This window comes from Podarcis muralis, chromosome 6 (genome assembly GCF_964188315.1).
Source record: "Podarcis muralis chromosome 6, rPodMur119.hap1.1, whole genome shotgun sequence".
In the NCBI taxonomy this organism is placed as follows: domain Eukaryota; kingdom Metazoa; phylum Chordata; class Lepidosauria; order Squamata; family Lacertidae; genus Podarcis; species Podarcis muralis.
In genome coordinates, this window is record NC_135660.1 from 6,378,565 (window position 1) to 6,401,332 (window position 22,768).

Genomic DNA, 22,768 nt, shown 5'->3' on the forward strand with positions numbered 1-22,768 from the left:
TAGTAATTATTTCTAAACTTGAGTCGAATTTCTCCTCCATCCTACTCACAACAGTCTTGTGAAATAGCTTATGCTGAGGGATGGTGACTGGCCTAAAGCTACCTAGTGAGCTTTCATGGCTGAGGATTCATCCACATGGTACAGTGGTATCTTGGTTCTTGAACTTAATCCGTTCCGGAAGTCTGTTCCAAAACCAAAGTGTTCCAAAACCAAGGCACGCTTTCCCATAGAAAGTAATGCAAAATGGATTAATCCATTTCAGACTTTTAAAAACAACCCCTAAAACAGCAATTTAACATGAATTTTACTATCAAACGAGACCATTGATCCATAAAATGAAAGCAATAAACAATGTACTGCAGTCACACAATCAATCAATCAATCAATCAATCGCTGAACTGGGTTCCACACAGTCACAAAAACAAAACAAAAAGAGATGCAAAAACAAAAACACAAAATAAATAGCAAAAACAGACAGAACTCAGCAGAACACTCAAAACGGAAGTGTGGCACTCAAAACGGAGCACGTTCGGCTTCTGAAGAAAGTTCGCAAACCAGAACACTTCCGGGTTTGCAGTGTTTGGCTTCCAAGTTATCTGAGTGCCAAGGCGTTTGAGAACCAAGGTACCACTGTATATCCACAAGATACACTGGCTAAAGGGCTATAAAAGATGACGTGTTGGTTGAAAGCCATTGCCATGAAACACAGGTGCTGCTTCAATATTATTCTAATTCTTATTATTAATTAGATTTATATACCGCCCTTCACCATAAGATCTCAGGGTGGTTCACAGAATATGCTGGTGAGACAGTCTGCAGGGCTATCCATTCCAGTGGAGCAGCTCCACTGTGGGAGTGGTTTGTGTTCAGGGAGGGTGGTGCACAAAAGGTCAAGGCATGGGCAGGAGACATGAAGGTGAAAACTGGGGTGCAAAACAAAGCTGCAGAACAGAAGAGACAAGCGGCCTCAGTAATGAGGTTGGGACAGGCATCCAATCCTATATGTAGCATGCAGTTTTTCCCCAGCAAAAATCCCTGGGGCAATCTGCCAAATTAACTTTTCTGTGATAAATACATGATAGGTATGTGAAATGCGCAAGCAGGTTTTGTAACAGTGGCTGGGGAACTTGCTGAGTGGAAGGTGCTATAGCATTGTTGTTTGTGTGCAGGGAGGGGCAAAGTGTTACTGGGGGTGTCTCCCTCAACATCACTGCATTGTCCCCCCCCCCCCTGCCCGACTTGCGATAAGGGATGTCACTATCCCTGTAACAACCTGTAAAAGGCAGACACTGCTTGTGTTTCCATGGATGCTGGGGTTTTTGCTCTCTAGCATGCTTTCCCCCATCTTGTCCAGGGCTGGGCAAGTTCACCTCAACCCTCAAGTAACTTGAGAGTAGATTGCTTATTCCCTTGGGGACGAGGTGGGGACAAATCTAGTTCTTTCAGCTGCTGGATTGAAACAGTTTATTTAACATTCTTAAGGAACGCAAGTATTATTGCAACCCGTACAAAGTGAAATAATTCCTGAGAACTAATTAAATTCTGTCTCGTGCAATAAATCTTGCCACACCCATCTTCAGTGTAGACTATATAAAAGGCTGTTGGTGAATGAACAGAGAAGGGAAGCAACATTCTATTGGGAAAACTACGTTCCAGTGCATGCTGCTGTACTAGCAAAAGAAATCCACAGAGGAAAGATAATAACAGGAGAATGGCTGGGATCTTGGAAATTTTGGTTTTTGTGCTGGTATCTTTTCTGGTTCTGCACTTCCTGAGACAGCTTTGGTCACACAGACACTACCCTCCTGGACCTTTCCCACTTCCTGTCATTGGAGGCCTGTGGCAGATTGGGAGAATACTTTCACAAGACGTTTTCCTGAAGGTACGCCCACTAGTTGAGTAAGAAGCTGGTTTAATAGAAGTGCAGATTATTTTATTTTTAGAGTGATTGAGGAGTAAAGTGTTGTGTGGTAAAACCTCCTGGAAAATGGAAGGGTGACATTCAGTGGAATTTGACAATTGGCTTAATGGAAATTGTTAGTTAAATATTTGTTCCTCTGTTCATCAAAACTGCAGTTTGTTCTACAGATATTCTGCATACTAAAGGTAAAGGGAAAAGGTAAAGGACCCCTGGACAGTTAAGTCCAGTTGAATTCAACTATGGGGTGTGGCACTCAACTATGGGGTGTGGCACTATATATATTTTGAATGAGTTTTGTTCTTTTTTTACATATGGGATGCCTTTATATTTGTCTATACAATGTGATATTCTATATATGTATTTGGGGCAAAATGTCTCCCATAAAACAAAATGATCCATGTTAAGTAATATATAAAGAATTATAAGGGCTATAAGCACTGGCGGAGGAAGTGGAGTGCGGGGGGAGCGCACTGCCCCCGGCAGCGCGATCCCAGTGGGGTGCCATCCTGGCTGCCCCCCCCCCCCGCCTGCACTGGGCACCATGCCCCCAGGACGCGCACCACCCCACCCCCGCCTGCTCTCCACTCCCCGGTGCCGGAGCACAAAGCTCTGCCACTGGCTATAACAAACCCTCCCTGGATTCAGAAAATCTAATTACCAGACAGCTGCTAATCTCCCTTTCTTGGGCAAGGTTCTTCTTCTTTTTAAATAATTGGGCAAGATTCTTGAGCAGATGGTTGTGGATCAGATCCAGGCTCTCCTGAAAAAACACACAAATTTTCTAGATCATTTCAATCAGTGTTGTTTCAGATCCAGTTTTGGCACAGAAACAGCTTTAGTTATCCAGTATGATAACCTTTGTCAGGAGAGAGACAGGGGTAATGTGTCCATATTAATTCTGCTTAACCTCTCAGCAGCTATTAATACCATTGAGCATGGTATCCTTTGGGAGCGGCTGTCCGAATTAGGGATGGGTTGCACTGATTTATGATAGTCCCAGTCCTACTTCAATGGTCACTTCCAGAGGGTTATGCTTGGAGAGTGCTGTATGAGCCCATGGAGACTTTAATGTGGGGGTTCCTTAGGGGGTTTTTTTTATCCCCTGCTTTATTAAATATCTACATGACACCACTGAGTGGGTTCATCTGGAGTTTTGGAATACATTGTCAACAATATGCTGATGATGCACAGCTCCTTTACATCTGAAGCTGTGGCAGTGGATGTGCTGGACTGGTGTCTCGCCTTGGTAATGGATGAGAGCTCAATCCAGATGAGACTGAGGCTCTGTAAGTGGGTGGTTCCCTAGATCAGATGGATGGGAGGTTGCCTGCTCTTGATAGAATTACATTCCCTCTGAAGGAGTGGAGATGCAGTTTGAATCATAGAATCATAGAGTTGGAAGAGACCACAAGGGCCATCGAGTCCAACCCCCTGCCAAGCAGGAAACACCATCAGAGCACTCCTGACATATGGTTGTCAAGCCTCTGCTTAAAGACCTCCAAAGAAGGAGACTCCACCACACTCCTTGGCAGCAAATTCCACTGTCGAACAGCTCTTACTAAGTTCTTCCTAATGTTTAGGTGGAATCTTCTTTCTTGTAGTTTGGATCCATTGCTCCGTGTCCGCTTCTCTGGAGCAGCAGAAAACAACCTTTCTCCCTCCTCTATATGACATCCTTTTATATATTTGAACATGGCTATCATATCACCCCTTAACCTCCTCTTCTCCAGGCTAAACATGCCCAGCTCCCTTAGCCGTTCCTCATAAGGCATCGTTTCCAGGCCTTTGACCATTTTGGTTGCCCTCCTCTGGACACGTTCCAGTTTGTCAGTGTCCTTCTTGTACTGTGGTGCCCAGTTTGCAGGTACTTCTGGGTCCATTGCTGTCCTGTGAGGCTCGGGTGGCCTTGATGGCACGGAGTGTCTTTCGTCAGCTTTGGCTGGTGGCTCAGCTGTACTCCTTTCAGGTCTGGTAACCTCTAGGTTAGATTACTGCAATGCATTAATGTTGGGCTGCCTCTGAAGATGGTTTGGAAACTTCAGCTGGCCAGGTTGCTCACTGGTGTAAGGCAGTTTGAGCAGATAACACCAATCCTGGCCCGATTGCACGGGCTGCCAATTAATTTATGGGCCCAATTCAAAGTGCTGATTGTGACCTATAAAGCGTTAAACAGCTCAGGACCACAATACCTCAAGGACCGCCTCTCCCATATGAACCAACTTGAATCCCTGAAGCCATTCTTCATGTGCTCCCTCCATGAGAGGTCCAGAAGGCACCCCCCCCTGTTTGTGGAATGTAATCCCCAGGGGTGCTCTCTTGATCCCTTCATTACACATACAGTGGTACTTCTGGTTAAGTACTTAATTCATTCTGGAGGTCTGTTCTTAACCTGAAACTGTTCTTAACCTGAAGCACCACTTTAGCTAATGGGGCCTCCTGCTGCCACTGCGCCGCCGCTGAACGGTTTCTGTGTTGGGAATCATTCTGCAAAGAAACAGTAAGGATGTTTGTACCTTTAAGAACAGTTTCTGTGAGCTCTGGGCTGATTGGGTACAGCTGGCCATGACTACAAAAGGAGAAAAGCTGCAGTTTGAATTCTGCCTGCAGGGAAAACACCCACAAGCTTCGCTGTTTGTTGTTTTGTAATAAAACCTTTATTTGATTTGGTTTTACACCGGTCTCATGGTGTCATAGTCTCTGTCATCTGCCGCCAGAGGAAAAAAACCCCCTCTAACATTCTGTTCTCATCCTGAAGCAAAGTTCTTAACCCGAGGTAATATTTCTGGGTTAGCGGAGTCTGTAACCTGAAGCGTATGTAACCCGAGGTACTTAAGTGCCAGGCGAAAATGTGGCTGCATAAGGAACTTACACATGAGCTGAGAGGTAATAATAATAATAATAATAATAATAATAATAATAGTAATAATAATAATAATAATAAAATTTATTTATATCCCGCCCTCCCCAGCCGAAGCCGGGCTCAGGGTGGCTAACAACAATAAAACAGTACAAAAGTACAGCATAAACAACATTCTAAAATCATTCATTATAAAATTAATTAATTCAAGCCACTGGCAACCATTGGGCCAGAGCTCCGCGAAGATTGCCGAGGGAGGGAGTCAGGCTGTGCCCTGGCCAAAGGCCTGGTGGAACAGCTCTGTCTTGCAGGTCCTGAGGAAAGATGTCAAGTCCCGCACGGCCCTGGTCTCTTGTGACAGAGCGTTCCACCAGGTTGGAGCCGCAGCCGAAAAAGCCCTGGCTCTAGTTGAGGCCAGCCTAACTTCTCTGTGGCCTGGGACCTTCAAGATGTTTTTATTTGAAGACTGTAAGTTTCTCTGTGGGGCATACCAGGAGAGGCGGTCCCGTAGGTATGAGGGTCCTAGGCCGTATAGGGCTTTAAAGGTTAAAACCAGCACCTTAAACCTGATCCTGAACTCCACCGGGAGCCAGTGCAGCTGTTACAGCACCGGGTGAATGTGATCTCGCAGCGAAGACCTCGTAAGGAGTCTCGCCGCGGCATTCTGCACCCGCTGGAGTTTCTGGGTCAGTCTCAAGGGCAGCCCCACGTAGAGCGAGTTACAATAATCCAGTCTGGAGGTGACCGTCGCGTGGATCACAGTGGCTAGGTCAGGGCGAGAGAGGTAAGGAGCCAACTGCTTAGCTTGGCGGAGATGGGAAAATGCCGCCTTTGTTATAGCTGCAATCTGCGCCTCCATGGAAAGGGAGGTGTCGAAGATTACACCCAAACTCTTAACGGACGGTGCTGGCACTAATTGCGCCCCCGCAAGAGATGGGAGTGCCCGCAAGAAGGGCATGTTTGGTGATGTTATCAGTGGGTGTTCTCAGTTGCCACATGCCCTGCTTCTAATTGCTCCTTGTCTGAGCCCACTTAAATGCATGTCTCCAAAAAGACAGAAGAACTATGCAACAAGAAAAGATAAAGGCAGGGAAATTTCAGGGGTTTAAAGATTCCCACAACCACTTCTTGCAACAATTGGGCTGCCTTGAAATATACTCTCTGGTGGAAGAGTGAGGAAATCCCAATGAAAGAACAGTGGCAAGAAAAATTGATGAGCTATGCATCAATTTTTGGCTAAATTGACACACAAAGTGCGGGACAAGGACAACTGTGACTTTAAGGAAGAATGGGAGCTTTTTACAATTTACCTAAAAAGATAACAAAATGAATCAGACTCCTTGGCAGCTTTTGAATAAACATACACAAATTTATTAGTTGATAACATGGTAGATAGATAATGTAAGGATATATATAATTTTATAACATGCAGAGAATAATATGTGGTGAGAAATCAGAGAGAGGAGCTGAGGGAAGTTGCTGGGAGGGGGGAGAGGGGGTTTGAAGGGGGTGGGGGAAAAGGGGGAAAATAATAAGATATGTTTTGATAATTTGTTATGTTGAAATTGTTAATAAAAACATTTTTTAAAAGAATAAGAATTATATTCTCTGGTAGTGAGGAAGAAGGCTTTGCCACTAACTAGCTCCCAGAATGCCTGTCACGGTGGCAATGGGCTGTAGTCACAAAAGCTTGTAATAATCTGCTGTGTTTTAACCTGACAGTTCTCTTTTCTACTTTGATGCTAATGGCAGCTGGCTAAGCAATATGGAAACATTTACACTGTATGGATCGGACATCGACCTATGGTAGTACTGTCTGGATTCCAAATGGTGAAAGAAGGCCTTACAAACCCACCAGAAGTCTTGTCTAAACGACCAGTGACCCCTTTCCTGGAAGCTGCACTAAAAAAAAAGGGTAAGTTGTTGAGAAGGCTGATGGGCTTTGCTGGCCCTATCTCCAGAGAAGAGTATAAAGTCGAAATCTGAATATGCCCATCATATCCATGTGACCACTTCAATAACATTATGAACACAAATAATCATGAATGCACATTAAAAGGATATCTGGAAGGATGCTGTGTGCTATATTGAAATAAGTTCCAGTGCTTGAAGACAAGATTGAGTGATGGCCTCTTAGGCATTTTCTGAAGAGTACAGTGCTGGTGAATATCACTTTACTACACAGATTCTGTTCCAGTCTTGCAGTTCTTAGGCTGTGAAAGAATGGCATCTCTGAAACGCACAGCTATTATCTGCACTAAATTTGGTCTCATCTTGGTTGACTGACAATTTTAAAAATATGGCATTTTTGTGAGTAATGTTTTCTCATTGATTCCTTCCTGTTTTAGGTTTGGTCTTTTCAAATGGTCACACCTGGAAGCAGCAGAGACGGTTCAGTGTCATTACTATGCGGAAGCTGGGTCTGGGGAAGACAGGCATGGAGTTCCAAATACAAGAGGAAGCCCACCGTCTTGTGGAGGTCTTTGCACATGCAAAAGGTATGTGATATTACCGTATTTACATGAATCAAATCACCCTCCAATCTAATGAACACCTCAGTTTTCAAAACCTTGAAACCAACAAAGTATTTGCTGGCAAATCTAACGTGCACCCTAATTTTCACAATGTAATTTGGCCAAAAAAGGTGCACATTACATTCGGGTAAATATGGTAAGTAATGATGCTGATACCTATCCCAGTTTGCAGCGATCTTTATGCACAATCTCTGCACATTTTGGAATGGAATTTCATATATTTTCACTTTTATTCAAATATTTTTAAAATAGCAATTGATCCTAGCAGCTTTCCGAGATATAAATGTAAATGATTTCATTTGCAGGGCAGCCACATGATTTTTCCCTCCCAATCACTAATGCAGTGTCCAGCTTGATATGTGTTTTGGCTTTTGGATACCGATTTTCTTTTGAAGATGAAAAATTCCAAAAATTGATTGATGCCATTGATTGCCTCTTGAAAGATTCAAATAGCTTACTTCACATGGTGAGTAGACTTTTGATTCCCAGAGGCCCTAACTCAAATAGGCATTCACAGAACATTATGGTAGTACTCCTAAATCTTAGGGCTCATCTACACTTCCATTTGTCCTGCAGGTTTGTCCCCCTGGAAAACCTGCTGTTCACCACTGAATTGGAACAAATGTCAGTTGCTTTTTCTGTGAGTTGATGTTCCAATTCAGTGATAAACAGTGGGTTTTCCTGGGGAAAGTGGCAGGAAAATGAAAAAACCGTTTGGATCTGTGTCTAGAAAGCAGGACACAAAGCAGAAGTGTGCATGAGCCCTCAGAGTACTCGATTCATTGGAGGGAGATGTGAATTTAAATCCGTGTTGGATTTGTATGCCTCCTTCCAGCAACTTCTGCAGCCAAGCTGATACCAAGGAAGGAAAGTCCACAACCTCCTGAGGGCGTCCATTCCACTGTCAAACAGCTCTTACTGTCAGAAAGTTCTTCCTGATGTTCAGTCAGAATCTCCTTTCTTGAAAATTGAAGCCATTGATTCAAGTCCTACCCTATTATTATACCCAGCAGGGTACAATAATAATGATTGCTAATGATAATAATTAGCACAATTTTTCTAGAAAAAAGGTGCCACAACTCACCATTAAAGCCTTCCTTGTTCTCTTACAATGGCAATGGTGCCAAGCTGAGAGGTGCTGAGTTCCGGTGAGTTTCAGCTGAAAAAGAAGCCCTGGTGACGTTGATGACGATTATTATTGGAGAAAACAAGCTAGCTCCATTTTCTATTTGACAGCCACAAATCCACCTGTTACCTCATTCAACTCATATTTTATGAGTTTTGTCGCAAGAATATCATGGGTGACTTTGTCAAAAGCCTTACTGAAATCAAGATACACTATAACCACAGCATTCCCCTGATTCACCAAGCTTGTAATTCCATCAAAAAGAGAAATGAGATTCATTTGGCATGGCTTACTTTTGAGAAACCCATGCTGGGTCTTAGTAATCACAGCATCCTTTACTAAGTGCTCACAGACCGACTGCTGAATGAATGAATGCTGCACTGAACTCTTTGCAACAAAAATGAGCCAAAATGTGAGAATAATTCACCTTAGCACTGTGTCCTTAAGCTTTGACAGTTCACATAAATTTAATACATATCTACCTCACTTTTCTCTGAAGTATTCAAAGAGGCTAAAGAGAAACCAGGAATGAACAAAAAAACCCCACAAAGCTTCAGAAGCAATATAATCATAACTGCAACACCTATTAAAAACTTATTAAAATAATATGTAGCAGAATCAGAAGAGACAGGTTAGTTAAGCTCAGAACACAGCAGCATCTATCCATCAACAGATCATCTTCAGACCCATGTTTATTCACTTAAACAGAAAAGTTTGGAGGAACTATCTAGAAAGGGTATTTCATGTTTTTGCTGCCACTATGGGAAATTCTCCAAGAATTCTGCCAGCTGCTCTATTTCTAATGGTGATGGGACCCAGAGCAGGGCTCAGAGATGGAAGTTGTGGTTCTGAAAGGAGAATACAGCTTTAGGTACCCTGGTACTAGGTCATGAAGGGCTTAAAAATACGTAACAGTAAGAATGGTGTAAAATGAATGTTATATGAACTGACTGCTGCAGCTGCAGTTTTGTACTGGTTAAACATCCCAACCTGTCTTCTAATGCGGTCCTATTTAGTATGCCCAATTCACTGCCAGCTGAAGTGATGTAAAAGCACTCTGCCACCTGCCACCCGGGAGTAACTCTGGGTCAAAGAGCGCCCACAGACATTTAGCCACAGCCTCAATAATAATCCAGGCCATGATGCTGAAGTGCCAGTCCAAATGAGTGTGTTGATAGACCTTGTTACCAAACCATTTTGTGGTAGTGACTTGTGGTTTTTGCTTTCTCCTCCTCTGCAGCTGTATGAAGTCTTCCCATGGCTCATGAAACATTTCCCAGGGCCTCATAGGAAGTTATTTGCCTCCGCAGACTTGGTACTTTCATTTGCAAAGGAGGAGTTAGAAAGGCACAAAGAGCAACGAAAGGATGAGCCGCAGGATTTCATTGATTTCTATCTACTTCAGATGGAGAAAGTAAGCATCCACTGTCAACTCCAGGCACTTGGGGCCTGTCCACACTACAATGTGTGTTTGTGTCTGAATTCCCACTTACTTTGTGTACTCCAGATGAAGTTACCCTCAAACAGTACCTGTTTTGATTCTTTCCCTCTGTAAATTTGGGTGTACCTGATACAGGGATAATTTGATGATTTAGCTAATTTAGCTAAATGGCTTAGGGCCTTTGTATTTACGGGAGCGCCTCTTCTGGTATGCCCCGCAGAGGACCTTAAGGTCCATTAATAATCATAGTCAGGCCCTAAGGAAGTCAGATTATCCTCCACCAGGGCCAGGGCCTTCTCAGTAATGGCTCCGACCTGGTGGAATGCTTTGTCCCATGAGACCAGGGCCCTGCAGGATTTAACTTCCTTCCGCAGGGCCTGTAAGACAGAGCTATTCTGCCTGGCTTTCAATTTGAACTTAGCCTGATCTTTTATTCCCCTTCCTCCTCTCCCCTTTTTATGAAGATTACCCACTCTGGGATCCCACAATTTGTCAATAGGGACAAATGTAAGGTTCTGCACCTAGGCAGGACTAACCAGATGAGCAAATATAAGATGGGAGACACATGTGAAAAGGATCTGGGGTTTTTAGTAAACCACAAACTTAACATGAGTCAATAGTGTGATATAGCAGCAAAAAAACCTAATGTTATTCTAGGCTGCAACAACAGAAGTATAGTGTCCAGATTAAAGGAAGGAATAGACTGCTCTACAACAGTAGATTCTATTATAAATTGGGGAAAATTGGGCTCCAAACATCTGGGGTTACAGATTATTTATTTTGGTTGTTTTGGCTGAGTGGATCAATAATCACTTTTTACTACTCCCATACCCATATCCATGCCCACTACTTCCTGAATGCTTTACTGTAACTTCTTTTCTGGCTGTGATCATAAATATTTCCAATGGACTTCTGAACAGAGGAATGTATGTCTCTTTTGATTCCTCAGATTTGCCCAAAGACAGAAAAATGAGCAAATTTGCAATTTCCTGACTGTGCTTTTGCACACATCTTGTGTGGGCTTTTTTAAAAGGGTGTGCATGTAGCTATCTGGAAACATACCCTCACTGAGATGAATGAAAAAGCCATATTGTTCCTATATATATCCAAATATGTGCAGGTGTGAACTGCTCTGGTCTTATATGGATGTGGGGGATGAATGGATTAATAGCTAAATAATGCTCAAATATGGCAAGTCCTTTCTTGCCTAAAAGAGAAGCCACCCCTGCTAGGTCCAACAATATAAACAGTCTTGCTGCACCATTCAGACACATTCTTGGCCTCATCCATGTCCTTTTTATGGTGCAACATAAAGCAGGCACAGCTGGTAGTTTAAGTATCTACCTTGTTTGCTAATATTGCTCACCCAAGGAATCACTGAATTCACTGCTAGCATTGAGCAATGATATCTGCAGGGTTACTAAGAGAAATTTCTGGACCTCTGATATTAAAGTCAGCTACTAACATAATTGTGGTTGCATACACACCACACATTTAAAGAATCCTGAGACTTGTAGTTAACCCCCAAAGAGCTACAATTCTCAGCTTGCATAACAGATCATAGCTGTCAACCGTCACTTATTTGGCGGGAAACTCCCTTATCCCAGTGCCGTGTCCCGCTGCTGTCCCTTATTCATGATGTCCCTTAAATTTCCCGGGTTTCAAAGGAAGCAGCTCCTCTCCCTCCCTCCTTGCCGGCCAGGGAGGAGGGAGGCTCCAACTGGGTTGCTTGGCTATGTTGCTCACCCAATAAGGAGTCTAAGAACGACTGGGGGTGGTGGAGCTTGCATGCCTTGTGCTGATCAAATCGGCCGCGTTGCCTGGGGACTCACCTTTGCTCAGCGCTTCCCAGCGGAGAGGGCGACACTGGTTTTCCTTGCTGCATCCCCTTTGCCGGGTGGCTGCGCTGTGAGAACCACCGCTTGAGGCTTCGTTTGGCTGCTGGCTGGGCTTTCTGCTTTTGGCTTGGAGGGGCTCAGAAGTTGAACATACCTGTGCCCGGAAAATCCCTTATTTTGGCTGCTGATTCCTTATTTTCGAGGCTGCTGGTCCCTTATTTTCAAATCTGTAAGTTGACAGCTATGTAACAGATTTTTCAGGAAAGTCTCAAGGCGTGGGTTCATTCCCAGTCAGCTTGATTTGATTTGGGTGGCGGGGAGTGGGGGCCAGACAGATGTGCGTTTTTGGATAACCAAGCTACAGAGCCATTCAGAAGCGTAGGAAGTCTGTGATCTACTTTGAGATGCCTTGTTTATGGCGTGATCTGATTCAGAAGCATGATAACCAGTGCTTTTTAAAAAAGGGGTACTCAAGGGTCCGCAGTACTGGCACCTCTTTTTTGTTGTTAAAAAGTGTGGCACTTACTGTAACAACTTCACGGTGAGTACCAGCACCTCTTTTTCTAGAAAAAAGGACAGATGTTAATGTTTCCGGGATCACCCAGTTCAAATTGTAATTTGGGGTACACAAACTGGCAATGCAAACCACTATTAATGCACTTGGATGCTCATCAACCCGCACTGGATTTGTGCAGATGAAGCCACTATCTTTGCACCATCATTCCAAAATTACATGGGAAGAAGCTGACTTGGAAAGGGGTGTGGTTTCCTTTTATTACATTTCATTGTACACAGCTTTTGAAGGGCATTGGAGAGATCCTTTCTTCTTCTTTGGTGATCACTCATAGCAGATCACTTCTTTGGTGATCACTTGTTGGCAGAATATCGGTGGTTGAAATGAACGTATTGCCGGAAATGATGTATCTATTCCAAATGATATCGATAATTGGAGGAATGGGAAGTCTTAGATTATGGCAAAAAGAGATACAGTGGTGCCTCGCAAGACGAAAAGAATCCGTTCCGCGATTCTCTTCGTCTAGCGGTTTTTTCGTCTAGCGAAGCAACCCTATTAGCGGATTAGCGCTATTAGCGGCTTAGCGGCTTAGCGGCTATTAAAGGCTTAGCAGCTTAGCTGCTAAAAGGCTATTAGCAGCTTAGCGGCTTAGAAAAAAGGGGGGGAGCGAAAAAAAATCGCAAGACTAGCAAGACGTTTCGTCTTGCGAAGCAAGCCCATAGGGAAAATCGTCTTGCGAAGCAACTCAAAAACGGAAAACCCTTTCGTCTAGCGGGTTTTCCGTCTTGCGAGGCATTCGTCTTGCGGGGCACCACTGTATCCAGATTCATATGGCAGTATAATTAACCCATAATTAAATACAAACTTCTAATAGATAAAAAACATAGAGGTGGACTGGCACTACCTGACCTAAATTTATATCACGGTGCAGTCTGTTTAAATTGGCTAAAAGAGTGGATTGTATTAAAAGATGGTGATTTGTTAGATCTAGAAGGATTTAACAATCGTTATGGTTGGCATGTGTATTTAGCTTATGAAAAAGGGAAAGTACACAGGGGATTTATGAACCATGTCATAAGGAAATCATTATATAAAACATGGGCAAAATATAAGGATCTCCTAGAACCGAAAATGCCATGGTGGGCATCACCTCTAGAAGCAATCACAATAAAAAAGAAAAATATGGAATTAGAATGGGCCACATATAAAGATCTGATTAAGGAAAAAGATAATAAATTGGTAATTAAAGATTATGAGGAAATTAAACAACACCTTACGGGTTGGATCCAATACCATCAATTGCATGAAGTGTTCAGGACAGATAAGAAAAAAGGTTTCTCAAATGAACCTTCATTATTTGAAAAAGTGTTATTACAAAACCAAACCTAGGTAATATCAAAAATGTATGATATGAGTGGGAGGTCAAAGACGAACAGGTCAAGGAGGTAATGATCAAGTGGGCTTTAGATATTGGGAAAACCATTAACTTAACAGCCTGGGAAGAACTATGGAGAAAGAACTGGAAATTTACAGCCTGTGAAGTACTGAGGGAAAATCTAATCGAGATGTTTTATAGATGGTACTTAACACCTACCAAAATAGCTAAAATGTATAAGACAAAAACAAATCTGTGCTGGAGGTGTGGTAAAACAGAGGCGACACTTATACATGTTTGGTGGACCTGTAAAAAATCAAAAGCTTCTGGAACATAGTATATGACGAGCTTAAAAAAATGTTTAAGTATAACTTTATGAAAAATACAGAAGCTTTTCTACTAGGGATAACGGACACAGGTATAGCAAGAGAAGATCAGAAAATATTTCTCTATGCCACAGGAGCAGCAAGGATCCTAATTGCTAAAAACTGGAAAAAAGAAACTGTGCTAACAAAAAAGAAATGGCAAGAGAAACTGTTAGAGTATATTGAACTGGCTAGATTGACAGAGCAATTAGAGATCACACTAGACAAGAGTTTCAAAAAGCATGGGGGAAATGCAGAGAATACTTCACAAAACAGTGCCCTAAAATACATACCTGGACTTGTTTCGATTAATGTCTGCAGGAGACTTTGTGGATTTTTACGTTATAATCAGAAAAATCTTAATAATTATTCATAAAGGAAACAGTTTATAAGAAGTAAATAAGGAGGCAAGATACAGGATAAAGGAAGTCTTTTATTTGGTTGTTTGTATTGTTGTATGTTATGCTCATTGTATGTTATGTTCATGTTTATTGAGGGTGGGTTTCTGTGTCTGTGTGTGTGGGGGGGTTATGTTAGGTTGTAAATAAAATTTGGGATTCAGGAAGAGTTGCCTGGGATATTGTTAAGAGACAGTTTGTTAAGATCCTTGCAATAATTTTGCCGGCTTCAGCTAATAAAGAAAAGCCTTGAGATTGATAATTTTGGCAGCCCTAAAATCTGTAGGGATCTCCTCTCTCTCCCAGATTTTTTCAATGAGCTTGTGAAGTTGTTGTACAAGTTCCATCTCACCCACTTTGAAGACTTTGGCAGGTATCCCATCAGGTCTGCTGGCTTTGTTATTTTTCATGTGGTTAATAGCTGTACACAACTCTCCCAGATTTGGAGATACTGCAAGCTGATCTCTAACTTGTTTTTGCGGAAATTGTGGGAGGATCCCAGCAGCTACAGGGGAGTTGCGGTTAAGGAGAAGTTGGTCATATTCTTTCCAGCGCAGTGCAATAGCTTCTTTATCTTTTAGAAGTGTGGTACCGTCTGCTGAGTCTAGGGGGCATATGCCATGATTTATTGGCCCATAGATGGTCTTCGTGGCTTTAAAGAAACACTGTGCATCACGAGTGTCAGCTAAGTGCTGGATCTCTTGAGCTTTTTTTAATCCACCAGGTGTTTTTTAGTTCTCTGGTTCTTCTTTGAACCTCAGCCTTAGTGTTGACATTGGTTTTTTTTCTTAGTAACACAGTCTTTATCTCTTTGCCATATCTGAAAGGCCTTCCTTTTTTTTGTTTGTTTGTTAATAATGCATTCAATTTCACTGTCATTTTCATCAAACCAGTCCTGGTGCTTTTTTGTTTGGTATCTAATAGTTTGTTTACAGGCTGCAATAATGGATGCTTATAGCTTGGTCCAGTGTTCCTCAATGTTATCAGGGAATTCCAAAAGCAGATGGTCCTTAAGAATCGTTTGGAAGCAGTCCCACCTGATAGGCTCTTGAAGGGCTTGAGTGTTCATTTTGTGCCTTCATTTCCTTCCTTGAAGCCTGCATTGAGGTATGAGCTTGATAGCCATCATGGAAAGTATTAATCAGTGCTCTGTCCAGCAGTTGTCGGCACTTGTCATACCTCTGGTAAGGAGCACATTATGGTGATCTTCAGCTCGGAGAATTACATAGTCTAAGAGGTGCCAGTGGTTTGACCGAGGATGCCTCCATGAAGTTTTAAAGTTATTTTTCTGTCGAAAGGGTGTGTTGGTAATAACAAGGTTGTGTACTGCACATATCATTAAAAGTAAGATTCCATTCTGGTTGCTGTTACCAATTCCTTCTTTCCCATTAGTCCCAGGCCACAGATCAAAATCTTGCCCAACTCTAGCATTAAAATCACCCTCCTTAGGCATCTCTGATAATGTCTTCATCGGCATCCAGTGTTGGTGCATAAGCACTTAGAATAGTAGCCTGTTGGTTTTGGGCAAGTTTTATTCGAAGGGTTGAAAGTCACTCATTAATACCAGTAGGTATTAAGATAAGAGCTTCACAAAATCCTTCTTGATAGCAAAGCCTACTCCATGTATTCAACGTTCTTGTTCAGGTAGACGTTTCCAAAAGAATGTGTAGCCTCCTTTTTCTTCCTTCAGTTGTCCCTCACCTGCTCTTTGAGTTTCTTGAAGCGCTGCAATATCGATGTTAAAACGTCACATCTCTCTTGCAATGATGGCACTTCTGCGTTTGGGACGCTCCTTATCCGTACTATCCAACAAAGTCTGTATATTCCATGTTCCAAAGTTCAATTGTCTTTTACGACCGCTGGGTGGTGACCCCACTGGGCATGGTAACCCAGTCATGGGAAAAGGGAGGCAGACTATGTTTAGGGCACTCTTTCTAGCCCCTCCCCCTTTTCAGGGTGAACAGAGTGGATCCTAAGTAGGGCTGCTTAGTCATGGATACAGTTGCTGAGCTGCTCAGCAACTGTATCATTTCTTGTGTCAGAACAAAGGAATCTGTATCCAGTGCCCATGTTCATGATTAGGGGCTTCCTGCCACGGTTACCATTTGCTGGCTGTGGGACTTTTTTGGGTTTGGGTTTGGGATGGGTTTTGGGGAAGATGCCTGTGCGTGAATTTGTTTTATGGGTGTAGATCTGTGCATGCTGACCAACGCACAGTCTTTGCAGTAAGGCTCTGTTCTGATGGCATGAGTAGTCACGACTAGAGGTAGATTCTTATCTGCTGCAGCCTTCATCCGCCTTCACAGTCATTGTGACATACTGCTTGTTATCATCCGCCTGTTCTGCCATTGAGGACTTCTTGGATCATTTTTTGTCTAGCTCCTCCCCTTTGAAGTTACCGCCTTGGGTGACCTTGCTGGGAGCACGAGACTCCCGGCGGCTTCACTCACAAGGGTCATAGGGCTGTGGAAGGCCACTGACCACGAAAAGGTGGTGATCCAATGAGTATACCCTTTACAATTCCATGTTACGGGTTTGAGGGGGAGTAGACTGAATGCCGATACCCTTCTAATGCCTCGGCCCTGCTTCTAATTCTTGGAATAGTCAGACTAGCTTCCTGGTGAGAAAATGGGTGGTTAAGGAAACATAGGAAGTGGGTCTGTGCAAGATGGGAAATGGGTGGGGAGCCCTCCTCCAACTCACAGGTTGTTAGAAAGGCAAAGGCAGGATTGAGAGTGGAAAGTGAAGTGATGAGCTTGAATGCTAGAAGCAGCAAGCTGGAAAGCGAGAGAAACAACAATGTTTGATTTGAATCCAAGGCTGTGGCTATGGGGGAAACAAGGCCATATTGGGGTGCTGGTGCTGTGAATTCCTCCACTGTAGGCTCAGGCTGTATATATGTGTAAGTAAAACATGTATCATAAAAACACCACAGTCTCTGTTGTGCCTCATTCCAAAGGAAACACGAACCCTGGGTAAGTGCCTGGAACTCTTGGAATCTTGAACTACTTGGAGACTGGGGTGGCGAGCAACAGGCATTTTAGATGACTACTCCAGTCCATGACTGTGTGAAAGTATCTTCCTACCAAGTTACCTGTAAAACAAAGTATTAGGTGTTGCGCTAGGAAGCCCCCCCCCTAAGTCAGACAGATTTTGTGTGGCCTGCAATTAATTCCAACATTTCACCTTTTCCATTATCATCAACAGAGCAAGGATGACCCCAACTCTACCTTTGATGAAAGCAACCTGGCAGAGTGTGTTCTTGACCTCTTTATCGCAGGGACAGAGACGACTGCTGCTACTCTGCAATGGGCACTGCTCCTCATGGTGTCTTATCCAGATGTTCAAGGTGAGGGAGAACTTTGCAATGGAAGCAAGCACCTCCCTGGATCCCTGTAGAGAAGAGCTTAGATTTATTTGCTTTTTAGTAGCTGATTGTAATTTTTCCAAGGTTTCATACTGGGTGGGTGACAGATATTTGTTCACAGTTGCACCCAAATGGTACAACCTTTCCTCATGGGGTGTTACTCCAGCCCCATAATCATTGTGTGTTGCCTTTTTCTGAATCTTTTTAATAAAAGTAGTTAGTAGTTAGTATGATGGAAATAGGCAACTCACCCAAAACCAGTTTCTCTGTTGTGAATGTTTTTTCCTGTCTTTGTTGTGACTGCATTGTTTTGTTTTAAGATTGCTGGACTTCTGATTCCAAACAAAAAGTTTTACTGTTTCTTATAAAGGTAAAATGCTGCTAGGCATAATAATGCAAACTTAGGTGTTGTTTACTTCTGCTCAGTCACCAAGATCTGCTGACTTGTTTCATCTAGTTTTGACTAACATTTGCTCTCCAGTCCTTAGAACAAACAGTGACTATTTCCACAGTAATTAAGAGATCATTCCCAGAAAACTGGGAACGTTGTTTGATTCCAGATTTTCTAGTAACACTAGGATTTCCTCACAGAGAAGTATAGAGTGTGCCATTTCCTAGTTCTATGTGGAAAAAAATGCATAAAAATGCTTTTATTTTGGGCTTTTGTTTGGCATTTAACCTCTAGGCCCCTCTATATCTATATCCCCTCTATACTCCAGAAGAGAGGCCTGTCTTCAGGGAAAGGGAATTCTGCCCAGTCTTGCTGACAGGCTGGTGATACACAAAACCCCTATAAAAAGAACCCCTTCAGAAACTTGGGGAGGGGATGTCAATGACTTGAATTCATTTCAGGGTTGGTCTGCTTCCTAGATATGCTTCAGCTCCTGGGCAGCATCTGCTTCGCTCTCAGAAATGGGAGGATAGGCAGCTTTGCCAAGAGGGGAAGCCCCCCATTTTGTCCTTGCCTCAAGAGATAGCTGCTAAGGATAGGAGGAGCACAGAGCTGCCCTTCCTTTCCCTTCTGTGGTCGCCTCAGTGCTTGGTCTTTTGTCAGCCACTAACTCTTCTCCTCAGGAGGGAAGGGAAGAGGAAGCTGTTCTCTCAGGAGAATAGGGAGCCAGAGCTCTCCAGAATCCCCTCATTATACTTAATTCCTAACAACCATTTTAAGTACCACCTCAAGGAGATGCTTGTTTCCCCCCTCACACTCCATCCACTGGGAAGCAACGCCCCCCCCCCCCAATATGAACCCCCAGTTAACCAAGAGTGCTACTAATTTTCACTCAGTCCTGCTGTTAGGCTGTTAGCCATCATTCTCCCCTTTCCTGCACTGTCTCTCTGAGGCACTGAGAGGAAAAGGCAGGCCAGAGTGACCAGGCTGCTGCTGGTTACATTCCTGAGGTAAAAAAAAGTGAGGAGAGGCCCCAGAGGACTCTGTGGGGCACCTTCACTCCTCCTTTAGTATCTGTGGGCTCTAGTTGTGGCCAAATGCCATTTTGCTGCTGTGGCAAGCTGCTTAATCCCTGCTACTCCTGCCACCTCCTTGGCGTTTTTTACATTGCATCCAAAGATGGCAGCAGCAGGAGGGTTGGTTGGCCCTCAGTCCGACTCAGGAGTGTCATCGCCAGCTCTCCTCCTCTGCAACATGCTTGTGCCTGCTTTGCAGATTTCACCACAGAGGTGTTTGCCTTGGGGTATGGCTGAGCAGGGCACAGTGTGGGTCGCCACTGTGGCCAAGCAACCACTTTGCCAGGAGGAAGACAGGGGGAAATGGGCAGCCATAGAATTGTGCTAACTAGCCTCCATGCACTGGCTGCAATCCTGTTCTGTGTGGGAGAGAAACCAGGCACTGAGTTTCAGTAAGGGCAGAACTGAGTGGGTGAAAGAAACATTTGATCTGGCTCCTGGTGAAATAGTCTTTCCAGAGAGTAAGGAACTCCCCTCTGAATTTGTGAAAACATGAGAAACTGGCTGCTGCTGAGTCAGGGCCAGGGTCCATCCAGCTCAGTATTGCCTACACTGGCTGCCATCAGCTCTAATGGGATTTCAGGGAAGGAACATTCCCAGCCCTACCTGGAGATTCTGGGAATTGAATCACGGACCTTCTGCATGCAAAGCAGATGTTCTACCACAGAGCAATAGACCTTTTCCACATGCAGCTGCATTCACAGTATTTAATTGTTAACTTCTTATTTTCAGGGTGCTGCCAGCATATACCAATGAGCCTCACTTAATATACCAGGGTCTTTTCACCCCACCCTATACAGCTTGATTGTCAGAAGTTTCTCAGATTTAAACCAGGGTATTTTAAAATAAAGCTTCATTTCCCACTTTTTACTGCAGATAAAATCTACAAGGAGATGGAAGATGTTTTAGATTCCTCCCTTCCCATTTGCTATGAAGATCGAAAGAAACTGCCTTACACCAACGCGGTGGTGCATGAAATTTTGCGTGCAAAATATCCCTTATTAGTTGGGATTCCCAGACTAAATGCAAAGGATTTGGAAATGCATGGTTTTCATGTTCCAAAGGTACAGGATATAGATAAGGCAGCAGTTGTATATTTTGAGAGCAAAGAGCACTTGAGAGTGGCACTTTAAATGCACATATGCAGCACAAAATCTGAGGGAGAAGGATCTCCCCTCTCCCGAAAAGAAATCTGAAGATTAATAACCTGAAAGTTAATAAATTCTATTATGAGAAATACATGCTATCTTCTGATGCACCAAATCAGGATTTGAATCAAATATTGTGCTTATTGACTGTATCTCTATACAGTGGAATCTTGGGTTGCTAACGTGATCCGTGCGGGAGGCACATTCGCAAGCCGTGCAGCGCTGCGCCTGCGCGGGTCGCAATTTGGCACTTCTGCGCATGCACAAAGCACGATTTAGCATTTCTGCGCATGCGTGAGCACCGAAACCCAGAAGTAACCTGTTCCAGTATTTCCGGGTTCGGCGCGGTGCGCAACCCGAAAACACATAACCTGAAGCATCTGTAACCCAAGGTACCACTGTATGTGAGAAATGTGTTAAGATTTGGGGCAGTGAATGGCAAAACTGTTTTCTGCTGTTCCGGATGCATTCTGAGACAGCTGTTTCTTCTTTTCAGGGGGCATTTGTTGTTCCAGATCTGAACTCTGTTCTTGTCGATCCCACGCGATGGGAAAAACCTGAAGAGTTCAACCCATGCCACTTTTTGGACAAGGATGGAAATTTTAGGTCTAGAGAAGAATTTTTGCCATTTGGAGCAGGTAAACGTAGAAATAATTTATGGTCATGTTTAGCAGCTTGTTTCAACAAACTGATGGTCAATGTTGATTAAACAGAGTGAGGGACATGAATGGATCCCCTGTGGTGTAAAAAATCAGGTTGGGGTCATCATAGGTGCCTTCTCACACTGAAGATAGTAGGTGCCTGCAAAGAAGAGCTTCAACTTTGCCCATTGACTTTGTGGGGCTCCAGCCCCACAAATACATTATTGTGAGTGCTGAAGCATCCCTTGCCTCCTGGAGTTAGCTCCAGTGGGGGTCATAGTGCTGAGAGAGCAATGGATTTAGCACTCTTCTTCCACGCCATTCTTCCAATCTGAATTCTCCCGCCAGATGTTGTTGGGCATACAACCGTTAACTCTGCTGCAAATTGCATCCATAATATTTTTGTCTGTATGGCTACTGCAGGAGGTGATCCTAGAACAAACAGTTGCTTCAGCTTCTTCCCTCTCTCTTTTCATCTCTCTCTCCATTTTTTCTTTTCGTTGTAGCTTCTGTTATCTCCATCACTGTTGGTAGCCACCAGGTGTCTGCTCTGAGATTCACACACAGGCAATGTGTGATGGAATGCACTTTGATTATTACTTCTCTTATGCCCTTCTGGCAGTAGTTAGACCTGCTCCCCCAAAGTACTACATATAGTGATACAGCACAAGGGTTCAGAAGGAAACAGCATGACCTGTACGCTCCATATCCAAATGCTCACGCTGCTTTCAAGCATAGTCTTCCTTTGGGAACTGCAGCCACTCAAGGTCAGCTTCCAGTATTTCCTGGAGCAAAGCCAGGACCCTCAGGATGTCAACACAGAGGATTAAAGGGAGATACTTTGGGAGCAGCTGTTTTCCAGCTTTTTGTTGTTTTTCTGGCTAAAACTACTAGCTGAGCAAATCAGATGAAGTGGAGAATAGATGGAGTTGGTTATGACTCATTTGCTGCTTCCCCTTCTTTCTTCTGCAGGGGCTCGAGCCTGTGTGGGAGAGCAGATGGCCAAGATGGAGATATTCATCTTCCTAACCACCCTGTTAAGGGCATTCCACTTCCAGCTGCCAGAAGAAGTGAATGGACTCAATAACAAGCCTGTTATGGGGCTGACATTGCATCCCCACCCTCACAAACTCTGTGCTATTCCTCGCTGCAGTGCATCAGGAAGCCTATCAAAATAATTACCATGGTTTGTTTATTTATTGCAATAAATTCATCCATCATTCTTTTCCCCTTTTACTGATATTCTGCCCTTGGATCTCTCAGTTCTACTATCACTGGATCAACAAAAGTCTCCTTCATTTGCAGTTTCTGCATACATACTCAGGACTGAATTCTCTCTCTGATCTTACATATTTTTTACTCTGTGCCATTCAAAGATGAAAAGGGAGCCTATTTGTTGAATCTGCTCTATGGTAGTATTTATTTTCTCAGCTTATGAAGTACATTGTATGTTCTCCACTGTTATGTACTGAGATGAATCCTAGAACAATAGGATCCAGAATGCAGCAGTCTGATTGGTCCGCAGGAGCCACCCAATCCAGCTTCAGGTGGAAGTGAATCAGTGACCTGATTGGCCTGCAGGAGCAGCCTGGAATTAGCCAATCATGCTAATTGTGTATATATAGCTAGACGTTTTGTGTATATATAGCTAGACATTTTGGGAAAAGTTTCATTCATTGCTACTATGAGCTGAATAAAGAGTTTGAAATTCACACTCCGAGTATATTTCACTGGCGATGAGGATGGGATTCTGCTGAGCTGACTGCCACACACAGC

The 22,768-nt window shown here is 43.5% G+C and overlaps 1 protein-coding gene across 1 annotated transcript; it reads left to right on the forward strand.

Moving 5' to 3' along the window:
* The first annotated feature begins 1,287 nt into the window (after positions 1-1,287).
* LOC114598081 (cytochrome P450 2J5-like) lies at positions 1,288-22,676 on the forward strand. The gene is made up of 9 exons (XM_077929664.1): positions 1,288-1,882; positions 6,531-6,693; positions 7,127-7,276; positions 7,618-7,778; positions 9,679-9,852; positions 17,577-17,718; positions 20,080-20,267; positions 20,848-20,989; positions 21,965-22,676. The coding sequence occupies exons 1-9, from the start codon at positions 1,712-1,714 to the stop codon at positions 22,168-22,170; spliced, it is 1,497 nt and encodes a 498-aa protein (XP_077785790.1). The 5' UTR covers positions 1,288-1,711; the 3' UTR covers positions 22,171-22,676.
* The last annotated feature ends 92 nt before the right edge of the window (positions 22,677-22,768 follow it).

Excerpts from the sequence above, each read along its gene's own strand:
- LOC114598081 (XM_077929664.1), top strand. The coding sequence starts at position 1,712 with ATGGCTGGGATCTTGGAAATTTTGGTTTTTGTGCTGGTATCTTTTCTG. Across the intron at positions 1,883-6,530 it reads CACAAGACGTTTTCCTGAAG|CTGGCTAAGCAATATGGAAA; the intron begins GTACGCCCACTA and ends TGCTAATGGCAG. Across the intron at positions 20,268-20,847 it reads ATGGTTTTCATGTTCCAAAG|GGGGCATTTGTTGTTCCAGA; the intron begins GTACAGGATATA and ends TCTTCTTTTCAG.